This window comes from Durio zibethinus, chromosome 8 (assembly GCF_047325235.1).
Source record: "Durio zibethinus cultivar Kanyao isolate XHJ-2024 chromosome 8, ASM4732523v1, whole genome shotgun sequence".
NCBI lineage: Eukaryota > Viridiplantae > Streptophyta > Magnoliopsida > Malvales > Malvaceae > Durio > Durio zibethinus.
In genome coordinates, this window is record NC_143169.1 from 22,710,470 (window position 1) to 22,733,203 (window position 22,734).

Below are 22,734 nucleotides of genomic sequence, written 5' to 3' on the forward strand. Positions count from 1 at the left end.
CAGCCTGTGTCTGATAGAGCTTCCAAGTTGGTTATTCATATTGGAGCGATCATCCATTGTAACATTTCAGTTACATTCCATAATTGGCAATGAGTTATTGACGATCTAAAGGATCGTATATGAGAATTTATTATGGTATATTTATTCAATTATTTCATAAAATTTGTTAAATGATCATTTAATTGAAATTCAATGTGTTCATACTAATTGTGTTAAATTTTTTAGGAATGGTTCAACGTCTTAATTGAGTGTAAAAATATTGTGTTGCAATTGGTTAGGAAAGCATTCAAATACTTGAAAAGCATATTAATAACCCAATATATTTTGCCACTCACTGATCAGAGTGATGTATTGGTTGTTCCACCTACGTCATATGTAGATGTTATAAGTTATGACGTTTGGATGATTTTTGTCTGAGATCGGTTATTAGAAGATTTCTCGGTACACATACCCATTACAAAAAATTGTTTATAAGATTTTATGTAATATATTAAATATCTTAATATGTGATTTATGTAATTTTTTTCTTTTCTAAAAAATTAAAGAACAACAAAGAACATTCGAACCAAATAAGTAAATCACCATCGGACAGCGAGAAAAGGTTATGCAAATGTCAAATATGAGCTTATAAGTATTCACACACTTGTTTTATACTCACAAATGAATATTTATGAACATTCGTTTAATAAATTATGATTCTTATATTATGGTAATTTATTAGGAATCAACTAGCTCTAGTATCAAAGTTTCTAGATGAGATGTGTGGAAATAAGGACATATGCGAAAGGATGGATCCTTCACAATTGAAGCAAACGAAGAAATAACTAAAAGATTATATGTATAACTGCTCATTATATTACATATGATTGATTTTATATTTGTATGCATGACTGTAGACTAGCTTGTATAGATTTGTTGTTACAATCGATCTTATTATTGTCTTTCAAGATAATTATGCTAGTAAAGTTAAATATGATAAACTGACAACTCAGTATAACGAATATCCCTTGTCTTTGGCATTAGGTGCAAAAGAGAGACATGGTCGAGTTCGAAGGATTGGTAAATTTGTGTTGCCATCAACATTTTTTAGTAATCAACAAAAACCATCTCAAATGACGAATGCACAATATGAACAATAATTGAGCAACAACAGCAAAAACTTGATGAGCAAGAGTAATTTTTGAATGACCAACAGAAATGACTTGCAATTTTAGAGGCGATGTTGACAGCAATGCAGCCTAGCATGCCTATAGGCCAGTTGGATAACATCATCCACATAGAACAATCTTTCGTTGCAAGTCAGACAGTAAACCTAACCCCTGATACCAACCATAAAGTATGATTTTATTAATTAACTTAATATTTATTTTTTTTATATTTATTGATTTGGTATTAATATTTATATTTCATTATATATTATGGCAGGATGTTGGGACTCAGAGTATGACCCATGCTTGGGCTACCATTGATGAGTTATCTAATTATTCAGTTGATCATTTATTCGGAGAAAATTACATTACAGTTAAGTCTGAGGATGGGTTATTTGATCAACCATCACTTTCTTATATTGGTTAAGATGAGGTTCAAGAATTTTGTAACTTGGATGAAATATCAGCTGCTGATATTATTGCTTATATGAGGTTAGCTTATAAATTTAAATATACAAAATCAATGTTTATTAATCTATATTATATTGTATTACTAACTAGTATTGTTGATTGTTATCGTGTAACTTCCTAAATAGAGAGGTTAAGGCGAGAGAAATAACCCACCGATTCAGATTCGTTGACCCCAATATTATTAGTAAGCAAAGTGGCATAGTAGTTTTTCCTACTTGTCATATGATTGAATGCATAAAAAAATGGGTTGATTATTATTTGCTCCCGTATAATGCTGCATAAGTTATATTCATACAAATAATTATTTCAAACTTAACTGAATCTGAGATGATACCTAATCTGAGTATATCATTCTTATTATTTTACAGTCATCATTGGCAGCTTATTGTGATTGATGGCAAGTTTTAATGCCATACTTATTTAATTCGACTCAACCAACGGCAATGCCTAACCCCAATATTAAAAATTTTATAAAGAGGTATTACATTTTATTATATTATTTTTTGTTTCTTCATAATTACTTTTATTTTTGTATTAAGTAATTTTTTTCTTTTCAATTTAGGGTATTATTTGTAGTTGGTAAAAAAGAAAAAATAGATTGGGTGTCATTATTTGTAAATATAAAATTTATTCTTTTATGCTTAATTTGTTTAGATACATGTTTCCTGAACCTAATAAATTTCTTTTTTCAGGTACTTCATCAATTGAGATATACTGAATGTGGATATTATGTCTTTTCGTTTTATGAGAAAGATAGTATTATATGATTTTATGACCACACCATTCAAAGTTAGCATTAATTTCATAAAATCGTTATATCTTAAAAAAAAAAAAAAGCTAAATTATATTCTCGTTTATTAGCATTTACTTCTATTTTTTTTAGTAGGAGAGTAAAGAAAGCTTTATGATAGACGAACTAATGAAGTTCATAAAGAGTGGTGTGAGTATGTATTATCATTTGTTAAACCTTAAGGTTGGAGATTGTTGGTCGGGTGTAAATATATGCATTTTATTTGTTATAATGTATTTAACATGCCATGTTGAATGGATAATTTAAGTTTCTAGATTGGGGTATTGGTTTAATATTATTGATATATTTGTTTTATGTGAATACACATATATTGAGTACAATTATTTGAGAAAAGTATATTTATATAGCAACGTTATCAGTTTTAAATTCAGATGTGTGGTCAATTTATTGAAATACTATAATATTCATAATGTAAATTTCAAAATGTAATTCATAGTATCACATATATAAATAAAATATTTTTTAGGCATAAACCTATAACTGACTTACATATATAATTAAACCAAATTTTTTATGGGATTACTGAATGCATTTTTAGCCAAAAAATACATTAAATAATCCCTAACAAAATGTTAAATGGGGTTATTAAAGGCATTTCTAACTAAAAACACCTTCAATAATCCTCATAAAAATTTATTGAGTGGACTATTGAAGGCATTTTTGCCAAAAAAATGCCTTCAAGTATCCGTTCCAAAATTTTTCTATGGATTATTAAAGGTATTTTTTTGTCGAAAACGCCTTCAATATTCTCTCTCTAAAATTTTTTTAATGAATTATTGAATACGTTTTTTGTCAGAAAATATATTGAATAATCCCTTACAAATAATCCTTTCAAAAACCCAAAAAACGCTAAAATGATAGATCAAACCTATGACTTTATGATTAATAACCGTATTATTTAACTGACAAAGCTACTGTAGTTTTATTTAAAAGGTAATTTTAGGCCACCCCCTTAAAATTTGATAGAATATTTATTAAAGGTATTTTTAATCAAAAACGCATTCAATAATTCTTTTCAATTTTTTAAAAGAATTATTGAAGGTGTTTTTGGTATAAAACACCTTCAATAATAGCCTACATTTTTTATGAAGGGATTATTGAATGCAATTATTCAAAGTGTTATCTACCAAAAATGCCTTCAATAATTTTCTATCTATTTTTATGATGGGATTATTCAAGGTATTTTTCGTAAAAAAATACCTTCAATAATTACTTTAATTTTTTTAGAGAAGATTATTTTAAGTATTTTAGTTGATAAATGCCGTTAATTTTTTTTAGTGATATTTATAAATACAAACGTCGTTATTTAAATATTTAGTGATATTTTGATAAAAAATATCATATATTTTGATAAAAAAAAATCATAAATTTTATAAAAATACAAAAACTAACGGTATTTATAAATAAAATGTCACTATAAAATTGTCACTAATATTCTATTTTATTGTAGTGATTGTTGTCATTTGCATTAACATGTTCAACTTCAAGCTATAGATTTTGAAGTTACGCATGTAGAAAACTTGTCATGGTTCACATGCTTCAAGTACATCCTCTGTTGATTGGCAGCAATTATCGAATCTGTTTTGATGTCAAGACAAATTGTCCTTGAAATTCTTACCGCTTACCTTTCTCCCTTCAGAAATTATTACTCTTTAGTGCTTGCCACGTATGCAGCAGAAACTTCATTGAATGTGCTTCCAATGTGTAAGCTTATTGTACCCATTATGTCTCAAATGACTTCCTCGTTCAAAGATATCATTTTAAAGCAGTAGATAATCCTAGGAACTCAGTACTTCATTAACACTTGACCTAGTAGATGATTCATTCGACATTTATAGCCGATCACCTGCTCAATTGATCAGGTTTTTTTATTACATTTTCATGGTACAAAAATAAATGACTAATTTGTATATTCAGAATCTTTTGAAAGCTTCCAAAAATGTTTCGGAACTTATAATTTCACACACAATATTCAATTAAAATTTAACGAAATCAAATGAAATGAAAGATAGATTATCTTTATATTGAAGCTCGGTAACTTGATTAATTTCGAAACTTAATGATTTAATTTATTTTTGAGTTAGGTTTGAGTGATTAAGGTGAAACATTGAGAGGCAAATGGGTTCGAGGGTGTTAGGGGAAGGGTCATGGGCATAATGAATAAAAAAATAGTTTTTGATGTTTAAAATTGGGGTGTCACTAATAATGAAATGTATAAAGTAAAAATGTCGGTGCAAATAGAAGCACCTTAAATCAAAACCTAAATTATTAAAGTACTTACCACTAAAATTCAACTCCAAAACAAATGAAAATGAAGATCAACATGTATCCTTCACAAGAATCTGTCGGATATGACCATTTGTCGTAGCTGATATCTTCCATGTACCGAATAATTATCTTGTTTTTTTTTTGGCTTTTGACAGTTTTTCTTTTTGATCTTTTTGGTGCTGGAATCTTAATTCACATTGCATAAAATTCCGAACCCAGAAAAAGACATGATCAGTTTCCAATGGTATATCATATTTAAACTCATTCATTGGATGAAACAACGGGAATAGATGCATGCCCACTATTTCTATAAAATTCAGTCTTCGTCATCTTCTATCTTACATGAAGGTTTGATGCGAAGAAGTTCATTTGGATGAATCAGATATGGCTTTGGCCTGGCGATCCGTTGTCACATAGGCTCAGCTGAATTACTGACACATCGAATCAATGATGGTATCAACTCTCAACCAAGTTCATTTGTTTGCTACCATATGAATGTTATTTTGACATGGAAAAGAAAAACCCTCTTTTTGTCAGCCAAAAGTTTCTTTGCTATCATGCTGTAGGACTGTCGGTGCATGTTTTTAACTTACATGGAGCCTTTTGTCTCATCAGATTGATCTGATAAATCGTTCTGTCCACATTATTTCAGAAATCAGACAGATCCTTTTTTCACTTTTTTTATCACTCTTTGGCTATCTTTCCAGCCACTTTTATCATATAGAAAGAATCTCTATGCCCTTTTGAGAACTATATAGTCCAAAAACTACAGTATATAATTTCTTCTTAGTTCTCTTCCCTTTGTTTTTATGTCTGTTTTCTTCTATTTTCTTTTACTTCTTAGTCTAGTGAGTATTCAAAATCAGGGTGGAGAACAAAAAAAAAACCGAAGGATATTTCCTTCACTAATTAGGACCAATCAAAAGTGTTGTGCTGCAGTTTCACCATTTCAGCAACTAGGAGAGCTGACAGAAAACTGAAATCCTGCCAAATTCATGAATAGATAACGATGTTTTACAGATTAACGTGGCCTGCAATAAATTCATGATTATAGAGATGGAAACACATCTTGCTTTTTCATAAAGTTTCAATTAATACCCTCGTCAACTTCAAGAAATTCGTTCATCCACTCCATGTTCAGCGGATTGTCATTGGAGAAATCAAAGAACTCGTCTACATCGAAGCTGATATTTGTAGATGTATTCTCTTCCCTCACTTCTTCTTTGGCATTCTCCACTGATCTCTTTCGAACTTTGCAGCCTTCTCTCACTGAAGCTCCACTTTGTTTCTCTGTCTGGCTTACTTTCCTTCTCAAATGAGAATTCCAGTAGTTCTTGATCTCGTTATCTGTTCGTCCTGGTAATCTTCCAGCAATCAAAGACCACCTGAGGGAAACCATCAGATAAATAAAGTTGTTCAATCATAGTGAATATCAACTCGTAAGATCATATATATTGCAATCATCCAAATTCATATTTACAGTTCTGAATTAACCTGTTTCCAAGAAGTTTATGAAGCCTAAGTATCAAGTCCTCTTCTTGGTCTGATATATTTCCTCTCTTAATGTTAGGCCTCAGATAATTCATCCATCTCAGCCTGCAACTTTTACCACACCTATTTAAACCTGCATAAAAAAAATAAAAATAAAAATAAAAAAGAGAAAAATCAGCAAACAGCCATATCAAGTCTTAAATTAATCAATCAGGCTTCAATTGAATCAAGAGTACCTGCTTTGATTGCAACTGTCTTCCACCTTTTAGCACCATGAACTGAAATAACATCAGCCAGTTTTCTATCTTCTTCTGCTGTCCATGCTCCCTTGTTGACTTCTTTCTTACGGGACACATTTTCTTCCATTTTTATGGTCTCATCTTTCACAGGAGCCATTGTGTTTTATTGCTTCAGCACTGTGTATGATCAGAAAGGAAGAGAGAGGTTGGACGATGTGTATGTTACAAACCTAGAGAGAGTGTTGTACTTGTTCGATCTGGGTCACTGTGTTATCTACCCTTCTTGATGTTGGAAAAGAACCTCAACTACCACTTAAAGACATGGATATGTATATATATGTGAAAGATCCAAGTATTTAGAGCAATTTGGGCTTTGGCAGCAGACATCATAGAAAAGGAAAATGATAATGGCTTCGTTGATTGAAGTAATGAGAATGCTGTAAAGTTCGTTCAAAGCTGCTGATTACTGCAAAGGCTGCCGCTGGCTGCCAGGCTATTTATAAAAGAAGATTGAAAGGTTAATGTGATTGTAAAATATTATACCTAATACATAGTGCGCCTGCAACTGCTTCTCGGAAAAGAAGAGAAAAAAAGGTAAAATACTATCCAAAAATAAATTTCACAATTTGTGTATAAGTCAGATGCTTATTTCATATGTAACACATCAAATATAAAAATTATCATGTTAAAATTTATGTTAATATATTAATTATAAAACATACTTTTTATATTTTTAAATTCATATGTGATTTTGATTAAAATCTTAAATTATATACATTTTTTCATATCATATTATAATATTATATTCAAAATTATCAGCTCTATCTAATAATCATATTGGTATGGAATATTAATTAGAATCCGCCACTTATAAGCAAGGTGGAGGGGTAATTTTCGCATTTGAAAATAAGTTTTTCTCTTAGCATATGCAAAATATTATAGTTTTTCAAAGCAATATTTAAGCCAAAAGTGTCTAATGACGATCAAAGGAGTAGACCCATAGACAAAGTGAAGAAAACAATTATCAATTTAGTATGTTAAAAGATGAGAAGTCTACATATATAGTTTTGTCTTTAAAAGGATTCCTATTCACTAATGCTTTGGAGTCTATCTTGACTATATATGTTTCTAGACCCAAATGACTACCCATCAAAATAATTTAATTCCTAGCCGGAAGCTAGCTAGTTAGTTGCTAATCCTGTTTTGCTCCATTTTTTATGGTCATGAAATTTTAATTACAAAATTGCATCTCTTAGCATAGGATAGCTAATTGTTTGGAACCTTGTGGCATGCTCTGTCACATGCATTGCTTGCCAGTTTCCCTTAACACTGAAAGAGATAAAGAATAAAAAAATTAAAAAAACCACATGCAAAGACCAAAATTTCGTTTAAGTTATTTGAGTTTTCAGTCATCAATACGGAAAAGATTGGATTAAATTATGATTAAAAGACATGATTATTAACTAAAGAACAAAAACAACTGTCAAATTCAAACTTAAATGAAAAAAAAAAACAGTTGTTACCTCTTTAACTTTGTGTTGAACATTTTTGCCTCCTAATCTAACACAGGAAGACATACATTTTTTTTCAAGACCAAACCATATATAGATAATATATTATACTGTTAAAATTTTAAATTCCCAACTTAGAAATTTCATTGTGTAATCTAAAGGCACAATAAACCACATAGAATGACAAATTGAATTTTTTTTTTTTTAATTTTTTTTTTGGATGTTAAGGATACAGCTTTTGGCTTTTGCAATGATGGTCCCCATGAATATTCATGTCGATGTCGATCTTATACCAACAACTTTATCCTCTATAAATTCCCTTATCTGTTCCTTTCCGCCAGTGTCGATACGTTTATTTAATGCAAAGCTTTTTCTTTTTCTTCATTTTTTTTTATACATTTCTACCTTTTACACGGGTTCTTCCTTGCAATCGAGATCATAAAAGCCTGGCCTATAAGATTTCTTGGACATGGATTCCATTGATTTGGGCCTCCTAGATTGAACCCCAACTGGACCATTGTTGACAAAAGCTACAACCTTTTTTTTTTCAGAGATTTGTTGCTTTTTCAAGTTTCCCTGGACCGGGCTATCCTCAATCAAATCCCGACGCTCCATCTTTTAATTTTCAGTGCACCATCAGTGTTGAAAATTTAAGAATCCATGGACAATCGTTGTAGAAAATTGGAGCAATGCTTTTTTGCTATATCTCAATTTCTTTTTTTTTTTTATTAATGTCGTCATAATTATATATTTTTATTAAAAATAATGATTCAAATCTCGTAAAAAATTTATTTAAGATTTATTAGATATTATTTGATGGGTAAGTTTGACTTGTAGAAAAAGAATTATAAAAAATATATATTTTTAATGGACAAGTTTATATGATTATAAATATATGAAGTCTTTGCAGGGTTATTTATGAAAAAAAAAAACATAAAAAGGTTTTATGATTTTATGAGATAGACATCTCATAAGACTACTAAAATTTTATATTTTATGGGTGTGTATGTTTGTATGTTTATGAGTAGAATAAAGGAGACTAAAAAGATCCACATAGGTATGGTGCATGTGAGTGGACTAGAAGAAACTAAGATAATCTACACAAGTATGATAAATGGGTACATATGGATATTATTTATTTGTGTTGAAAGAGTGCACATGGAATGTGTTTGTTTGGATTGAAAATACTCCATAGAACTAGAAGAAATTAAGAGAGTATATGAGTATTAGTTATAAGTGTTTGATTTGATTTGATATTTATTTATAATTCTCTATAACTAATGGATCTTATTTTTCATCCGTGAACGTAGGTCGATTGAATTGAACTACGTTAAATTATTTCTCTTGTGTGTTTGATTCATTGTTTAATATTGCTTCCGCTGAAATAAATTAGATCGGGGCTTTTGGCTTAACAAGTGATATTAAAGCATAGGAAGAGGCAAACCCATAGGAGCTCGATCTAAAGGAAGAATTCAAGTTCATATTTTGAGAATTGAAGATCGATTTGCATGAAGCTTGAAGACACGTAAGAGAAGATAATTGTGAGACTTCAATTGCAAATGAAGCCAAGTATGTCTAGCATGAAAATAGATTATTTGATAAAATTTGAGTCAAGGTGAAGATTATTGAGAATAATAACTCAAATCCAATAAGAAATTTATTTGAGATTTGTTAGATATTACTTGATAAGTAAGTTTGACTTATATAAGAAGAATTCTAAGATAAAAGATATTTTTAACAGACAAGTTTATATGGTTATAAATAGATGAAGTCCCTGCAATATTATTTATGAGAAGAAGATATAAGAGAGATGAGTTTTATAGAATAGACATCCCATAAGATTACTGGAGATTTACGTCTTACGAGTGTATATATTTATATATTTGTAAGTAGACTAGAGGAGATTGAGAGGGTCTACATGAGTATAGTGCATGTGAATGGACTAGAGAAAACTGAGATGATCGACATAGGAATGATAAATGGGTATTTATGGGCATATATTTGTTTGTGAGTGGATTAAAAGAGACTAAAAGGGTCCACATAGATATGATGCATATGAGTAGATTATAAAAGACTAAAATTATCCACATAAGTATGATGAATTAGTACATATGAGTATGTATTTATTTGTATTGAAAAAGTGCACATGGGATGTGTTTGTTTGGATTGAAAATACTTCAAAAGACTAGAAGAGATTGAGAGGGTTTATAAATATTAGTTATGAGTGTTTGATTTGATTTGATATTTATTTGTAATTCTCTACAACTAATAAATTTTATTTCTCATCCGTTGACGTAGGTTGGTGTGATCGAATCATATTAAATTATTATCTTTTATATATTTGATTTATTATTTGATATTAATTCCGCTTATGCGAATTAGAATGAAATTTTTGCTTAACAATTTATACGTTGCTCATCTCTGCAAAACTAAGGAGGAAATAAAACAGAGGGCACGAAACCCAAAGCAACCATTTGCAAACCTCTGCATACGGTGCTGATAATATAAGCCGGGAAGGGCTTTGTTTTTGTCAAGTAATTTTCCTTGTTTTTTAAGTTTGAGCCCTTTAAAATCCAACCCAAGTCACGCAGCTTACAACATTTTTATAGAGAGACAGAACCGAGAAAGAGAAAGACTGAGTGAGAGAAGTCTCTCATTTTGTTGGGTTTTTTTTTTTTTTTTTCGAGGGAGAGAAGGGCATGAAAAAAGAGTAATAGATTGTGTTGATATAAGAGATTCATCACCACCATCATCATGAATAATTGGTTGGGGTTTTCTCTGACTCCACACCTTAGAATCGATGAAAGCTTTGGCAGAGAAGACCATGGAGGTTTCTCTTCTATCATGCCTTTGCATTCTGATGGCTCACTTTGTGTTGTCAATCCTCTTCGTCGCTCTTCCAATGGCGATGAAGGTTTTTTGCTTCTTTCTTTCCTCTATTCTTCACCTTTCTTTATCCCTAGCTATGAAATAATGTGTTACTACTTTAACTAATTTGCACCATGCATGTTTTCTTTTAATGGTTAAAAATCATGGTTGCATGAGAGAAAAGTTTCTTTTTACTCTCATCTTGTTCATTTTTGCGGTGTATATACTTGAAAAGACCGAACAACAGGAAATGGGTTCTCTTTTTTATTTCTTTTCCAACGCTTATTTGCAGATTGGAGATATGAAAATGGTATTGGGGGTGCAAGTGAAAGTGAGGAGGGTCCCAAACTTGAAGATTTCTTGGGGTGTTGTTGCTCAAACTTTCCATCTGAAGAGATCAAAGCATTTTGTCAAACCCAGGAAGACAAAAACCAAAACAGTGTTCCTACTAGAATCAATGTCAATGTAGCACCAAGTTACATTAACGGGGACAAGGAAGCTGGACAGAATTTCAGAAATTTATCTTCTTTGATCCAAACTTACCATTACAACGGAAACCCTAAAATATTTCTAATGGCTAGTGATCACAACCTCCAACAGCGTAACCCAAACCCTAACCATTACCAAAACAATGGCACGTACCATGTGCCTTTCGAGAGTGCAACTTCAGCTTCAGGGTTCAAATCCTGGTTGAGACAAACCTCATTTTCTGGTGGGAAACGTTCAGGTGAAGCTAGTAATAACTGTAACTTTCAGACACTCTCCCTTACCATGAGCCCAAGCTCCCAATACGGGTTGGCTGCAATTGCACCATTGGAAGAGGTCGATAGCCGAAAACGACATGACGGGAATACCCTCGTCAGAGAAACTGTTCCTCGCAAATCTATTGATACTTTTGGTAAAAGAACTTCTCAATATCGTGGTGTCACAAGGTATTTTATCTTTTGATTTCCATTGTTATCTGAATTTCAAATATTGAGAAATTCAGTTCTTTTCTTTGCCTTTTTTTAATTGTTTCTGAAATTTTATTAGGCATAGATGGACCGGAAGATATGAGGCTCACTTGTGGGATAATAGCTGTAGAAAATAGGGACAAACAAGGAAAGGGAGACAAGGTAAGAGCAGCAAAATAAAACATTCATTTCAATCACTTGTGTTTTTCTCTGTCTTTTTCTTTCGATTTCTGACTTTTTTTTTTGGCTTCCTGGAAAGAATATACTAATGCTTATGCTTGTTTCATTCACTTTCCTGGATCTCTCATATCCCTCCGTTCTCTGCAGTTTATCTTGGTAAGTGGACTCCCATATCCTTTTGCATGTCTCTTCTTTATTAAACATTTAAAATGATTTTAACTTTTTATGCAGTATTTAACTATGGGAGAACATTGGGTTATGTGCAGTTTTTTATTTAATCAATAATTCGTTTTGTTTAAAATGTCTATGATCAGGTGGTTATGACAAGGAAGAAAAGGCAGCAAGGGCTTATGACTTAGCTGCTCTGAAGTATTGGGGTCCAACAACTCATATAAATTTTCCTGTAAGTTTTGTTGGTGAACTCAACAGTTTATTTCATGGGCAAGCACCAAGTAGAATTATTATACGAAAGTAATCTTTACATCTACTGTCCTTTTAGTTGAGTACTTACGAGAAGGAGCTGGAAGAGATGAAGAACATGACCCGTCAAGAATTTGTTGCTCATTTGAGAAGGTACAAAGTCTTTGTATAAGGCTTCTACATTTAAGTTCAAAGATAAAGAGAGAAAAAAAAATAATGGACAAAGGAAGTTGTAACATTGATTAACAATGTTACTCTTTTGACAGGAAAAGCAGTGGTTTTTCAAGAGGAGCTTCAGTGTACAGAGGAGTGACAAGGTAATGGCAGAAAACAACCTCAATGACAAAGTTTTTCGATTATTTACTGCATTTTTGCAGCCCTTTTCAAACATAGTAGACAATAATAGGCAAACATATTACACATGCAGATTACAATCTCAATTCTCAAATGTGTATTCTCGTGCATGAATGGTACATTATTTTAAAGGCAATTCAACTTTATATCTATCAATCTTTCCTCTTACGTGTCAAGCTCTTTTCTTTCTCTGGCTAGGCACCATCAGCATGGAAGGTGGCAAGCTAGAATAGGAAGGGTTGCTGGAAACAAGGACTTGTACCTTGGAACATTTAGTAAGCTTCAATACTTCCTTTTTTTTCCCTCTTTTAACTTTTTGTTTCATTGTTTAGATATTGCCTTGTCTCATCATCTCTCATGACTGTTCAATTAATTGAGTTATTATAGACTTTGAAGTTAATGATTATAGGTTTCAATTTTGATGGTAGAATTTAATAATTTGAAGAAGTGCTACTTGTTCAATTAGGTTAATTAATGTGTCGTCCAATTAAGTTGGGAACCGTATATGATTGAATCAGATTCAGGGCTCTTTTGGAACCCACCGGTCCTCTATTCCGGCCGGTGAGGGTCACATTTTGGCCCTAACCATGCTGGTCACCCATTTGGGTTGCCTCCGGCACGGGATGGTGGGAGCATTCTACTGGCCCGCACCTCCAGTCGACCACTGGAGGGGAGAACTGAGTGATGATTTTTTTTTTTTTTTGTCCTTCACTTTTTATGGATAAAATTTATTGTAGTTAATTAAGCTGTTAATTCCCAAAGAATTCTAACTGTGATCTTGTATGCAATAATAACTTTTGTTATACATTATAGGCACACAAGAAGAAGCTGCTGAAGCTTATGATATTGCTGCAATTAAGTTTAGGGGTACAAGTGCCGTGACCAACTTTGATATAAGCAGGTATGATATAAAGAGAATTTGCTCAAGCTCTACTCTTATTGGGGGTGACCTTGCAAAACGCTCACCAAAAGACTCTGCCCCCATTGCTCTTGAGGATTATAATTCATGTACTTCATCAACATCCGCTCAACCCCTTCTAGATATATCAAGAGGTGAAGTATCTGATGAATTGGCTGATATGGCTTGGAGAACTGCAAATTCAGATGATCAGCAGCACCATCAAAGTACTAACATTAACAATGATGCATCTTTGGCAACTTCAACTAGCCATAATTCCTCTAGTCCGCAAAGTCCAAAATGCTCTGTTGGATTCGCTAGTGATCAGTTTAGCATTGGTGGAGACTACACTCAGGGCTACGTCTCATTACAGGGTTCAAAGTATGAAGATGGCAACAATGGGATTGAGAATTCAAATGAAAACCAGCTGGGGAATTTGGGTTTAGCTCATCAGATCCCGATGTTTGCACTTTGGAACGAGTGAAGACAGTTCAAGAATTCAAGAGACACTAATTGATGATAGAGAAGTGGTTTAGTTTCACCATAGAGAAAACTAGCTAGGAAGAAGGTAGGATTATGTCACGGAATATCATGGAATTCAATGGTGTTAGGTGTTTTAGTTTAAATACAAACTGTTCTCTACCTTTGATCAAAAGTCTAATGGGAAGATGAGGCCTCTATTTTTTTTTTTGCTGTCTGACTCCATTTTTTGACATATTTTAAAGTTAATGCTTGACCACTTTATACGTTGGAAAACTAGGGTGATTTTCATGGCATCCTATTAACACTCTATGGCAAGGAATCCAGTAAAGTTGAAAGCAGAGACACTACCTGATGATCTACCAATTATTATTCTTTTTTTTTTTTTTAATTAGTTGGCTTTGAACATCCTTTAATTGAACAATGGGATTTTTACAAGAAAAAGACAAATTAAAAGGTAAGGCAAGAGAAAAACCAAAGTATCGCCTGCTGTGAGGCATGCTTAATTTTATTTCCAAGCCATTCTGCTAGCAAAAGGTCCTTTTCTGCCACAAATTATATATACCACAGTACTTGTAGGAAGAGAGACGGCAGGCCGACCAGCCTTTCCTTGTGTAACCTGAATCATTCAGTAATTGTACCAAAATTTGAGATATTATTATATTGTTTAGGAATAAAAAGAAAGCAGGAAGAAAGGGAAAAAAAAAAAACTTCTCTTTTGAACCTGTAAGTTCGTAATACATCATGTGCATGAGAGGTGATGAGATGGTTAGAGAGATATTTCAGAATGGAAAAATGGAAAAACAAAGCGATTTCGTTGATTTAATTTTGCACAACAAAGTTGGAGAATATGTACGGACTGGGAAGGTGTTGCAGGCTGCAGGAGAGAAATTTTAGAGAAAGATTCGGGGCAGAAGGGGGATCAAGATAAAGCAGAAGAAAGAACAACCAGGCAGACTTGAACATTCAACAGAAGAAGAAAAAGACAAAATTCACAGGACAAGATACTTCAGGCAGACATTTCCCCTTCAAACTCTCCCCCAAAACACAATCTATAACCTGTTCCGTCTACGTAACTCTAAGTGGATTATAAGACCTAAAACCACTTACGAATTTTGGATTTTTTTAGGTATTTATTTATCGTATATAAAAACTTATAAAAAAAAGTTTAACTAGTTTTTTTTACCGGCAATTTTTTATTATATTTTTCATAATTTAAAATTTTAATTCATATTAATTTTTATATTATATATCAATAAATAAAAATATTCCTAATTATCTATAATTTATATTTTAAAATTACAAAGGCCGTCTATATATAAATTATTATGAAAGAATTTAAATAAATATTATGAAAACTTTCAACTATAAAAATAAAATTACATACAAATCTCAATGAGAAAGTCAATTTTTTATTTACAATTACATATACTTGTAAAAATATGTATTATTTTAGTATGAAAACTAAGATTTACACATGTAATATATCATAAAAAAAAACTTTTCATGTTTGATTTTAAAATTTTATCATGTCAAACTTTTGTGACGAAAATCTAATTGTTCAATTTTTTATAAAGAAGAAAATATTGATTGTAAGAAGAAATCATAAATATATATTTAATAATTATTTCATTTTTAAAAATTATGATTTTTTAAAAATTTAGTTTATCAAAGTTTAATTTTAAATTAAGATAAAAAAGTGTGTAAAATTTTAAATTTAAATATGTGTGTAATTTTAAATTGAGATAAAATATATTTCTCTTTTATTTTAAATAATAGAAAATTAATGTTTCAAAGAAAATTCATAAGAAAATAAAGGCAAAAAAATTGGTAAACAATAGTGATTCAGCCACAAATTTTATTTATTTAAATTTATGTAAATATTGATTTAGACAGTGCATGATTTTTTATGATTCCTAAGATTTAGGGATTTAACTTTCAAAAACTATTTAAATTGTGTATTTCATGTATATGGGTAAGAGTGAGATATAATATATATTTTTTTTGGTTTAAATTATGATAAAACTTATATACTTTGAAAATTTTGGATAAATGTAATTGTAAAAGTTTAAAATTTTTACAAATTGAATAATTGATTGAATAAAGTTATTGAGAACTATACTATGTGTCAATAATATAGATTGTCCACCTAAGCATCCACCTAAATAAATCTTATCAGATTTCTATGTATGTTGTAATATAATATTATATATAATATATGATTAAATATTAAAAATTCTCATATCTTTAAAAAAATAGAAAAAAAAAAAAACCTTAAAAATTTTGTAGTTTTTAATTTAGGGTATCACTAGAAATATCAATTTTATCCAAATTCAATAAAAAATCTAATATCAATATTAAATTTTGAGATGGAGATAAAGTTAAATATGATTTAAAATTTTTTATTGGTAATATAACCTATGTCTACTAAGATTTTATATATTTTTAATAAATTAATTTTTTATTTATTAATATAAATTTTATTTTAAATTTATTTTTATTTATTAATATAAATTTTATTTTAAATTTATTAAAATTAATATATCTGTATTCAAAAAGTACATATTTATAAAAAATTATTTAAATATAAAAATAAAAAAAAATATTTTATTTTTATTTTTTTAAAAATCACAAATATATAAATTATTTATACTCATTAAATATTAAAAAAATAAAAAAATGTAAAATATCTATTAAATTTGAACACAAAAATAAATATAATATAAAAAACTGAAATTAAAAAAAAAATCTCATCCCACCCCATTCTCTCCCCATTTATATCGCTAATATCCAATTAAAAACTTGGCTAAAACCAGCCATTAGTGCTAGATAAAAAGGACTGGTATAATATATACATATAGGTTTATGGAATGGGGAAGAGAGGGTAAGGCTAGGATTCTAGGTATACCTAGCCATGTAGGGTGCTTTTTTTTTTTTTTGCATGGTTTTGGTTTCTGTTATGATAGGTTGAAATTAGTAAGACCTTACCAGCTATGGGTGTTTCTTGATTTGGGCTTTTGATTCTGATTTAGACGGGTCATGGCTATGAAATAGAATTATTAGTATTATAAAAGTTGCATAAACCCATTTTGTTTTATTTGACTTTTCCTTTGGACATTCTGTTGCATTTGTTCTGTTGAAATCAAGATCAAGATAAGAATTGCATAAGATTGATTGTTCTAAATTATGCACTAATTGACGTTTGAGAGCAACTTGGAAACCAGAATTTTCAGCTTAGACGTCCCTGTAAACAACACTGTATCTAGGGACAAAAGTGTAATGATTAGTACAAAAATTCATCAGGAAATCATGAACAATATATATTGCCAGAAATCATTTACTGATGATAAAGGGCGTACATTTCCTTCTCACGGACACCTCGCGTGCCCTTAGCCAGTTTCTGAATGCAGTCCATCAATTTCCAAGGCAGTTCTTAATCATAAAGCTTTTCTTCCCTTCGAACGATGGAAGTGAACAGCCTTTTTAGCCCATCACCTTCATTTCTTTTGTAATCTCGCTCTATGTGTCTTTATTTGGGGTTATTTATTTTGGAGGAGGCTTTTGATGAGACAAGAGCAGCCCCTTTGTCTTAGATCCTTTATTGTTTTTTTTTCCTATGGGGTTAAGGGGTAAAGGGCAGTTTTTTGAGCTAACAGGGTAAAGGACAGTTTTTGTGCTGACAAAATTTGGGACACTGTAAATAGACTGCGGTGCTGCGGCTGCTGACACTGGATCTGGCCAAACATGCTTCTTGCTATAGCTGCAGTGCACCATGCACCAAAGGGCTGCCCTGCCCCTCTCCTCTCCATCTCTCTCCCATGTGATCCTTTGCGGTGTAACCTTGCCTGTCTGCCTGCTCTACAGACAAAGTAAAAAAGTCCAGTGAATCTTGCTTCAGATATTTAGGTCTAGTATAACGATCTTGTGATGGGAAAAGTTGGGTTAGAAAAAAAATTGCTTTTAAAAAATTATAAAGAATTAAAATGTTTAAAATAGATATGAGGTTGGTAAAAACATGCTATTTGTGTTAAAAATAATTTAGTAGATATTTGATCATTTTATTTATAAATTATAAATTTCAAATCTTAATTATACTTTTTAATTAGTTTTTGTGATTTGTTCCGAAAAATACTTTTAACACAAATCATAATATATTTAACATTATTTTTGTGTTCAAAGATTGTGTTTTGAAACTCAAAAATAGTGTTCAAAAATTATGTTTTGAAACTCAAAAATAATGCTAAATGAGGTCTTAGAGCAAAACCAAGAATGAAATTGACAAATTATTATAAATATATAGTAGTATGTATACAAAGAAAATGGATAAGATGAATTTTAAATACAAGGAGAATAGTACAATTAGTATTAAGATATGGAGAATAATGCTACTAAAAAAATATATATTATTACTATGAGATGGAAAATACACATAAATCAAAAAAGGTGAGATAGAAAGAGAATAATAAAAAAGATAAAATGGTGTGTGTTATTTTTATTACGCTTAACTTTTATATTTATAGATAAGTGATAAGAAATAATCAAAGATGATAAAAATAATATTAAATTGATGTGGTATTAAATATGTCAGATTGATCTGATATGTCAGATCGGTTTAAATGATAAAAATATATTTTATTATTTACTTAAAACTTAAAAAAATATATTATATCTTTTTAACCATAGAATACATTTAACAAATATTAAGATACAGAGAATAGTGCTACTAAAAAAAAAAAAAAAAAACCATTACTGCTGTCTTCACAAGAACAATGGCTAAGCCAACATTATTTGTATTTGTATCGTTTAACACGTTTTGGGCTTACCTTTCATCCGCCCTGCCTCGCCTGCTCTCTCTGTCCCTCGCAAATCACTTTCACATTATATACAATATTATAATATTTGAATAAGTATTTTCAGCTTATGATAATTGTTTAAATAATTATTATGTATTTATAATTCAAAATAAAATAATTTTCAAAAAAATAATTCAAAATAAATATAATTTGATTAATTTGATTTTGAATAATATAATTATATTTACATAAGTATTTAAGGTTTTTGTTCTTCTTTAATACATTTTGGAATTTAATTATGATGGTTATTCCAACAAATATAATGTTAATTGTATTATTCTGTTCTAAACTTTTATAAAAGTGGGTTCTTCATGTATAGATACAGCACACAAAAAAAAACCATTTTTCTATTGAAATTTATTGATATGGAAATGTCTCGTGCAAGGGAAAAAGCCAAGGGGAAGAATACTCACCAGTCACCTCCTCCATCCTACCAAATTTCCCATTCCAAATTGAGAAATGTTTTTGGTGGGGCAAAGGGCATGTGACACAAATCTTGGGCTGGTTTTACAGGGTAAGATCAAGGATCTATTATCATGGACCCTGATTTCACCACTCAGGAAACCCAAATCCCATGATTAACCCAAGGAAATGGGTCCATATAATCCTTGCTTTGCTCTGTGACAGGACAGAATCAAAGAAGAAAAATGAAAGTTTCTTTTTTTTTCAAGTATTTCTCTTTGTCGCCCATTTGTATTTCTCTCTCTTTAAGGAGTAAAGACAGGTCTTAAAATTTTCTCTCTCTCTCCATATGCAAATCAAATAATCAATCACCCAAAGTTAGCCCCCAACCGTTGAAGCCCGCGTGGTCTCTATCTCTTGCTGTGCCATATCTGAGAAGGTGAAATCAAGAGTATCTTTGGTATTAAAGAAAACCTTTAATATCACCAATCTGCTTTGTCAACAACCTGTTTGACCTATTCCTCTTATGAATTGTCTTTTGGTGTTTGTCAAGAAATTAAGATCATATTTGGAAAAACCCTTAGGTTCATTGCTCAAGTCCTGGAAATGTCTGCCGTCCCCTGTTTCTTTTGAATCTTCACAAAAAGACAAGAAATTGAGCATAGGGGAAAACCCCATGTTTTGATTCATTACCTTGATCCTTCAAAAAGGGGGAAGTTATCACAAATACCCAGATTCAAAAAAGCTTTCTTAGGCCAAACCCTAAATTTTTTGTACCAAATCTTCGGAAAACCCTATGTTTTGAATTTGGGGGAAGCAGAAGTTGGATCAAGTCAAGAATTTGGAAGATACCCATTTGACCCTTTTGCTTGAGTTCTCAAAAGAAGAAGAATTCACCACACCCAGATGTTAAAAACCACCCTGATGTTGAAAGCCTAGTCCAAAGTTCTTAGACTTTGAATGCTGAAGAGGCAATAAGCAGGAATTTTGGGTCATCTCAAAGCCAAGAATGCTGCAAAATCCTTAATTTTAACCCTCCAAAAAGGCTTTGAAGCTGCTTAGCTTTTGTTATTATGGAACGGTCATTATCACGATTGGTGCTCCTAAGTTTCGGCCTTTTGTTTACGCTTTTTGCTGATTTTGTTGAGTCACAATCATCTAATACAAGTTCACCACCACCACCACCACCACCACCACCACCACCACCACCACCTCCACCTCCACCTCCACCTCCATCACCATTCCCGCCTCCTCCTCCTCCACCTCCACCACCACCACCACCAACACCACCGTCGCCGCCTTCTACGCCTCTCTCAGCGCTTTCTCGTCCGCCACCGCCTTTTCGTCCACCGCCGCCACCAAAGCATCACAATAATACAAAGCAGCCACCACCTCCTCCACCACAATCGCATGATCTCAAGCTCAATACAGGGAAAAAGATTGGACTTTTGTTCATTGGCTTTGTTATCATCTTGCAAATTAGTGTTGTTGGGTTCTTGGTTTTCAAGAGAAAGCAGTTGTTTAAAGTCAAAAGCACATACGAGACTTTCTCTTCTTCTTCTTCTTCTTCATGAAATTTCCGCCAAGTTCTTCAGATACTTTTGCCATTCAATTCTTTTTGGAGATTTCTTTCATTGGATTGAAAATTTTTTTTTGATGAGCTGAGAAAGAGGATTACGTATATTGCGGATATGGGTCCTTTGTGAGATCCTCTGTAAATGGGTAATTGTTGATTGACATTTTTCTCTTTTTTTTTTTTTATCAATCTTCTTGTTGTTGTATTTCCTGTTGATTCTTGCTTTGGGGTTCTTTAGTTCTGACCACACGGTTTGTAATTCAACCTAGAAGAAAAGCATTTTAACTTTTGCTTCATCTTTTCTTCACCTTTTTCTACTAACTTGTTTGACACTGTAACAATGTGAGCAATCATGGAAGTAAGTCGATGATTTGGTGTACAGTTTCTATCGTCTTTTCATTGTTTATCTTTTACCTTGCTTTTTACTTATAATTCAAAGAGGAATGCTTCTTTAATCATTGACTAGTTGCCAATTATGTGTAGTTGTGTGCAAAATTTGTTGGTTTACTTGCATTTGCTCTGCGATATAAGTATTTGATAGAAGATATGATTTGCCCAATAGTGCAACAGATTCTGAAGCTTGGTTCCACAAAAGCTTCGAGGTGAGAGTTATGGTGTTTTGATGTGATAAGTTTCAGTTGTTTTTCCTCATCTGCAACGGTTTTGAGATGGAACTTCCTTAGCTAGATACTTTATTGATTGTTTTCTCTTATAAAAGGATGCATATTACATGCTCTGTTATGCGCTATGATGTTGTGAATCTTAAAGATTATTTCCTATTGCAGGCCTCTAAAAAAGGTGCCTTTTGTGTAGAATAATCTAAGAAATTATTGTTAATGACACTAATGAAAGGACAAAAAACTGACTTCTTAGATTAAATATATGAATGCTAGACCTTGGAAAACTAGACTGCTTAAGTTGTGAATCAAACTTACGAATGGATGTGTCATTGTTGTAAGGTTGAATTGTGATTGTGTCAATGATATGAAGATGCTGTGTGAAAAATATGTCCTTTGTACTAACATTCTTAGGTACCTACCATATGAAATGCTATGTATGTCCCTTTTGTGGTTTGGGTTGGGGGAGTATGTAACGAGCTGAAGATACTTTTGATATTGGAATTTTCTGAAGGTTGTGAAGTTTCTAACCACTCAAGAAGTTGAATTGTTTTGGTTAATTCTTTATGAAGCATACGTTGAAAATACTTTCTGCATTTGCTGCTACTGCCAGAGGAAATATAGTGAATATTCCCATGGAGAAATCTGCTTCATACCTAGAATATAGCTTTTGCGTTTTGGTTCACTTGGCAGTTATCTAGTTGTCTGAGTCAAATAATCTAAACTTCTATAGCAATTCATGTTGTGGTTTTCTTAGGCCTAGTTCATGTGTTGCAGCAAATAATCACCAGTCTGATGGATGCAAATTCAGGCAGTTCTTTCTCATTGGAACGATGCTGCATGGTGGAACTCACCATAGTTGTTGGCTAGAATGAATGGGGCTCTATATCAATTTATATGTGATTAATGTTGTGTTGAAAGTTGAAACTACACTTCCCTTTCCTTTGATTAAGATGCGATCATGTTAAAATTTTGATTTTTGGAAAGCATTAAATGTCATGAATGATCCTAAAATATAGGGAAATATTCAAAATGGAAATTTTTAACGTGGAACTTAGATTATAAATTTATTAATTAATATGATATTTATTTTTTAATGTGATTAACGTCAATTGATGATAATTAATGTTTAAACAATCTTTTAAGTATTATATTAATTAATAAATTTATAATTCAAATGTCACCTTAAAATTT

The 22,734-nt window shown here is 31.4% G+C and overlaps 4 protein-coding genes and 1 long non-coding RNA gene across 5 annotated transcripts; 3 read left to right on the forward strand and 2 right to left on the reverse strand.

The window, feature by feature from the left end:
- Nucleotides 1-5,664: 5,664 nt before the first annotated feature.
- LOC111279011 (transcription factor MYB114-like) lies at nucleotides 5,665-6,900 on the reverse strand. Its single transcript, XM_022865852.2, has 3 exons — nucleotides 6,426-6,900; nucleotides 6,193-6,322; nucleotides 5,665-6,083 (listed from the first exon to the last, which is right to left on the reverse strand). Exons 1-3 carry the CDS (start codon nucleotides 6,583-6,585, stop codon nucleotides 5,786-5,788), a joined length of 588 nt encoding a protein of 195 aa, XP_022721587.1. The 5' UTR covers nucleotides 6,586-6,900; the 3' UTR covers nucleotides 5,665-5,785.
- Nucleotides 6,901-10,960: 4,060 nt separating this feature from the next.
- LOC149517630 (AP2-like ethylene-responsive transcription factor AIL1) lies at nucleotides 10,961-12,328 on the forward strand. Its single transcript, XM_089764748.1, has 2 exons — nucleotides 10,961-11,739; nucleotides 11,840-12,328. The coding sequence occupies exons 1-2, from the start codon at nucleotides 11,381-11,383 to the stop codon at nucleotides 11,895-11,897; spliced, it is 417 nt and encodes a 138-aa protein (XP_089620874.1). The 5' UTR covers nucleotides 10,961-11,380; the 3' UTR covers nucleotides 11,898-12,328.
- Nucleotides 12,329-12,454: 126 nt separating this feature from the next.
- LOC111279009 (AP2-like ethylene-responsive transcription factor AIL5) lies at nucleotides 12,455-14,096 on the forward strand. Its single transcript, XM_089764747.1, has 4 exons — nucleotides 12,455-12,513; nucleotides 12,627-12,677; nucleotides 12,913-12,989; nucleotides 13,528-14,096. The coding sequence occupies exons 1-4, from the start codon at nucleotides 12,470-12,472 to the stop codon at nucleotides 14,094-14,096; spliced, it is 741 nt and encodes a 246-aa protein (XP_089620873.1). The 5' UTR covers nucleotides 12,455-12,469.
- LOC149517631 (uncharacterized) lies at nucleotides 13,529-15,127 on the reverse strand. Its single transcript, XR_016344067.1, has 2 exons — nucleotides 14,817-15,127; nucleotides 13,529-14,711 (listed from the first exon to the last, which is right to left on the reverse strand). It is a non-coding gene; the product is annotated as an uncharacterized LOC149517631 (long non-coding RNA).
- A 4,206-nt stretch (nucleotides 15,128-19,333) lies between these two features.
- On the forward strand, nucleotides 19,334-21,316 carry LOC111279012 (uncharacterized). Its single transcript, XM_022865853.2, has one exon. The coding sequence runs from the start codon at nucleotides 20,421-20,423 to the stop codon at nucleotides 20,919-20,921; it is 501 nt and encodes a 166-aa protein (XP_022721588.2). The 5' UTR covers nucleotides 19,334-20,420; the 3' UTR covers nucleotides 20,922-21,316.
- Nucleotides 21,317-22,734: the final 1,418 nt, after the last annotated feature.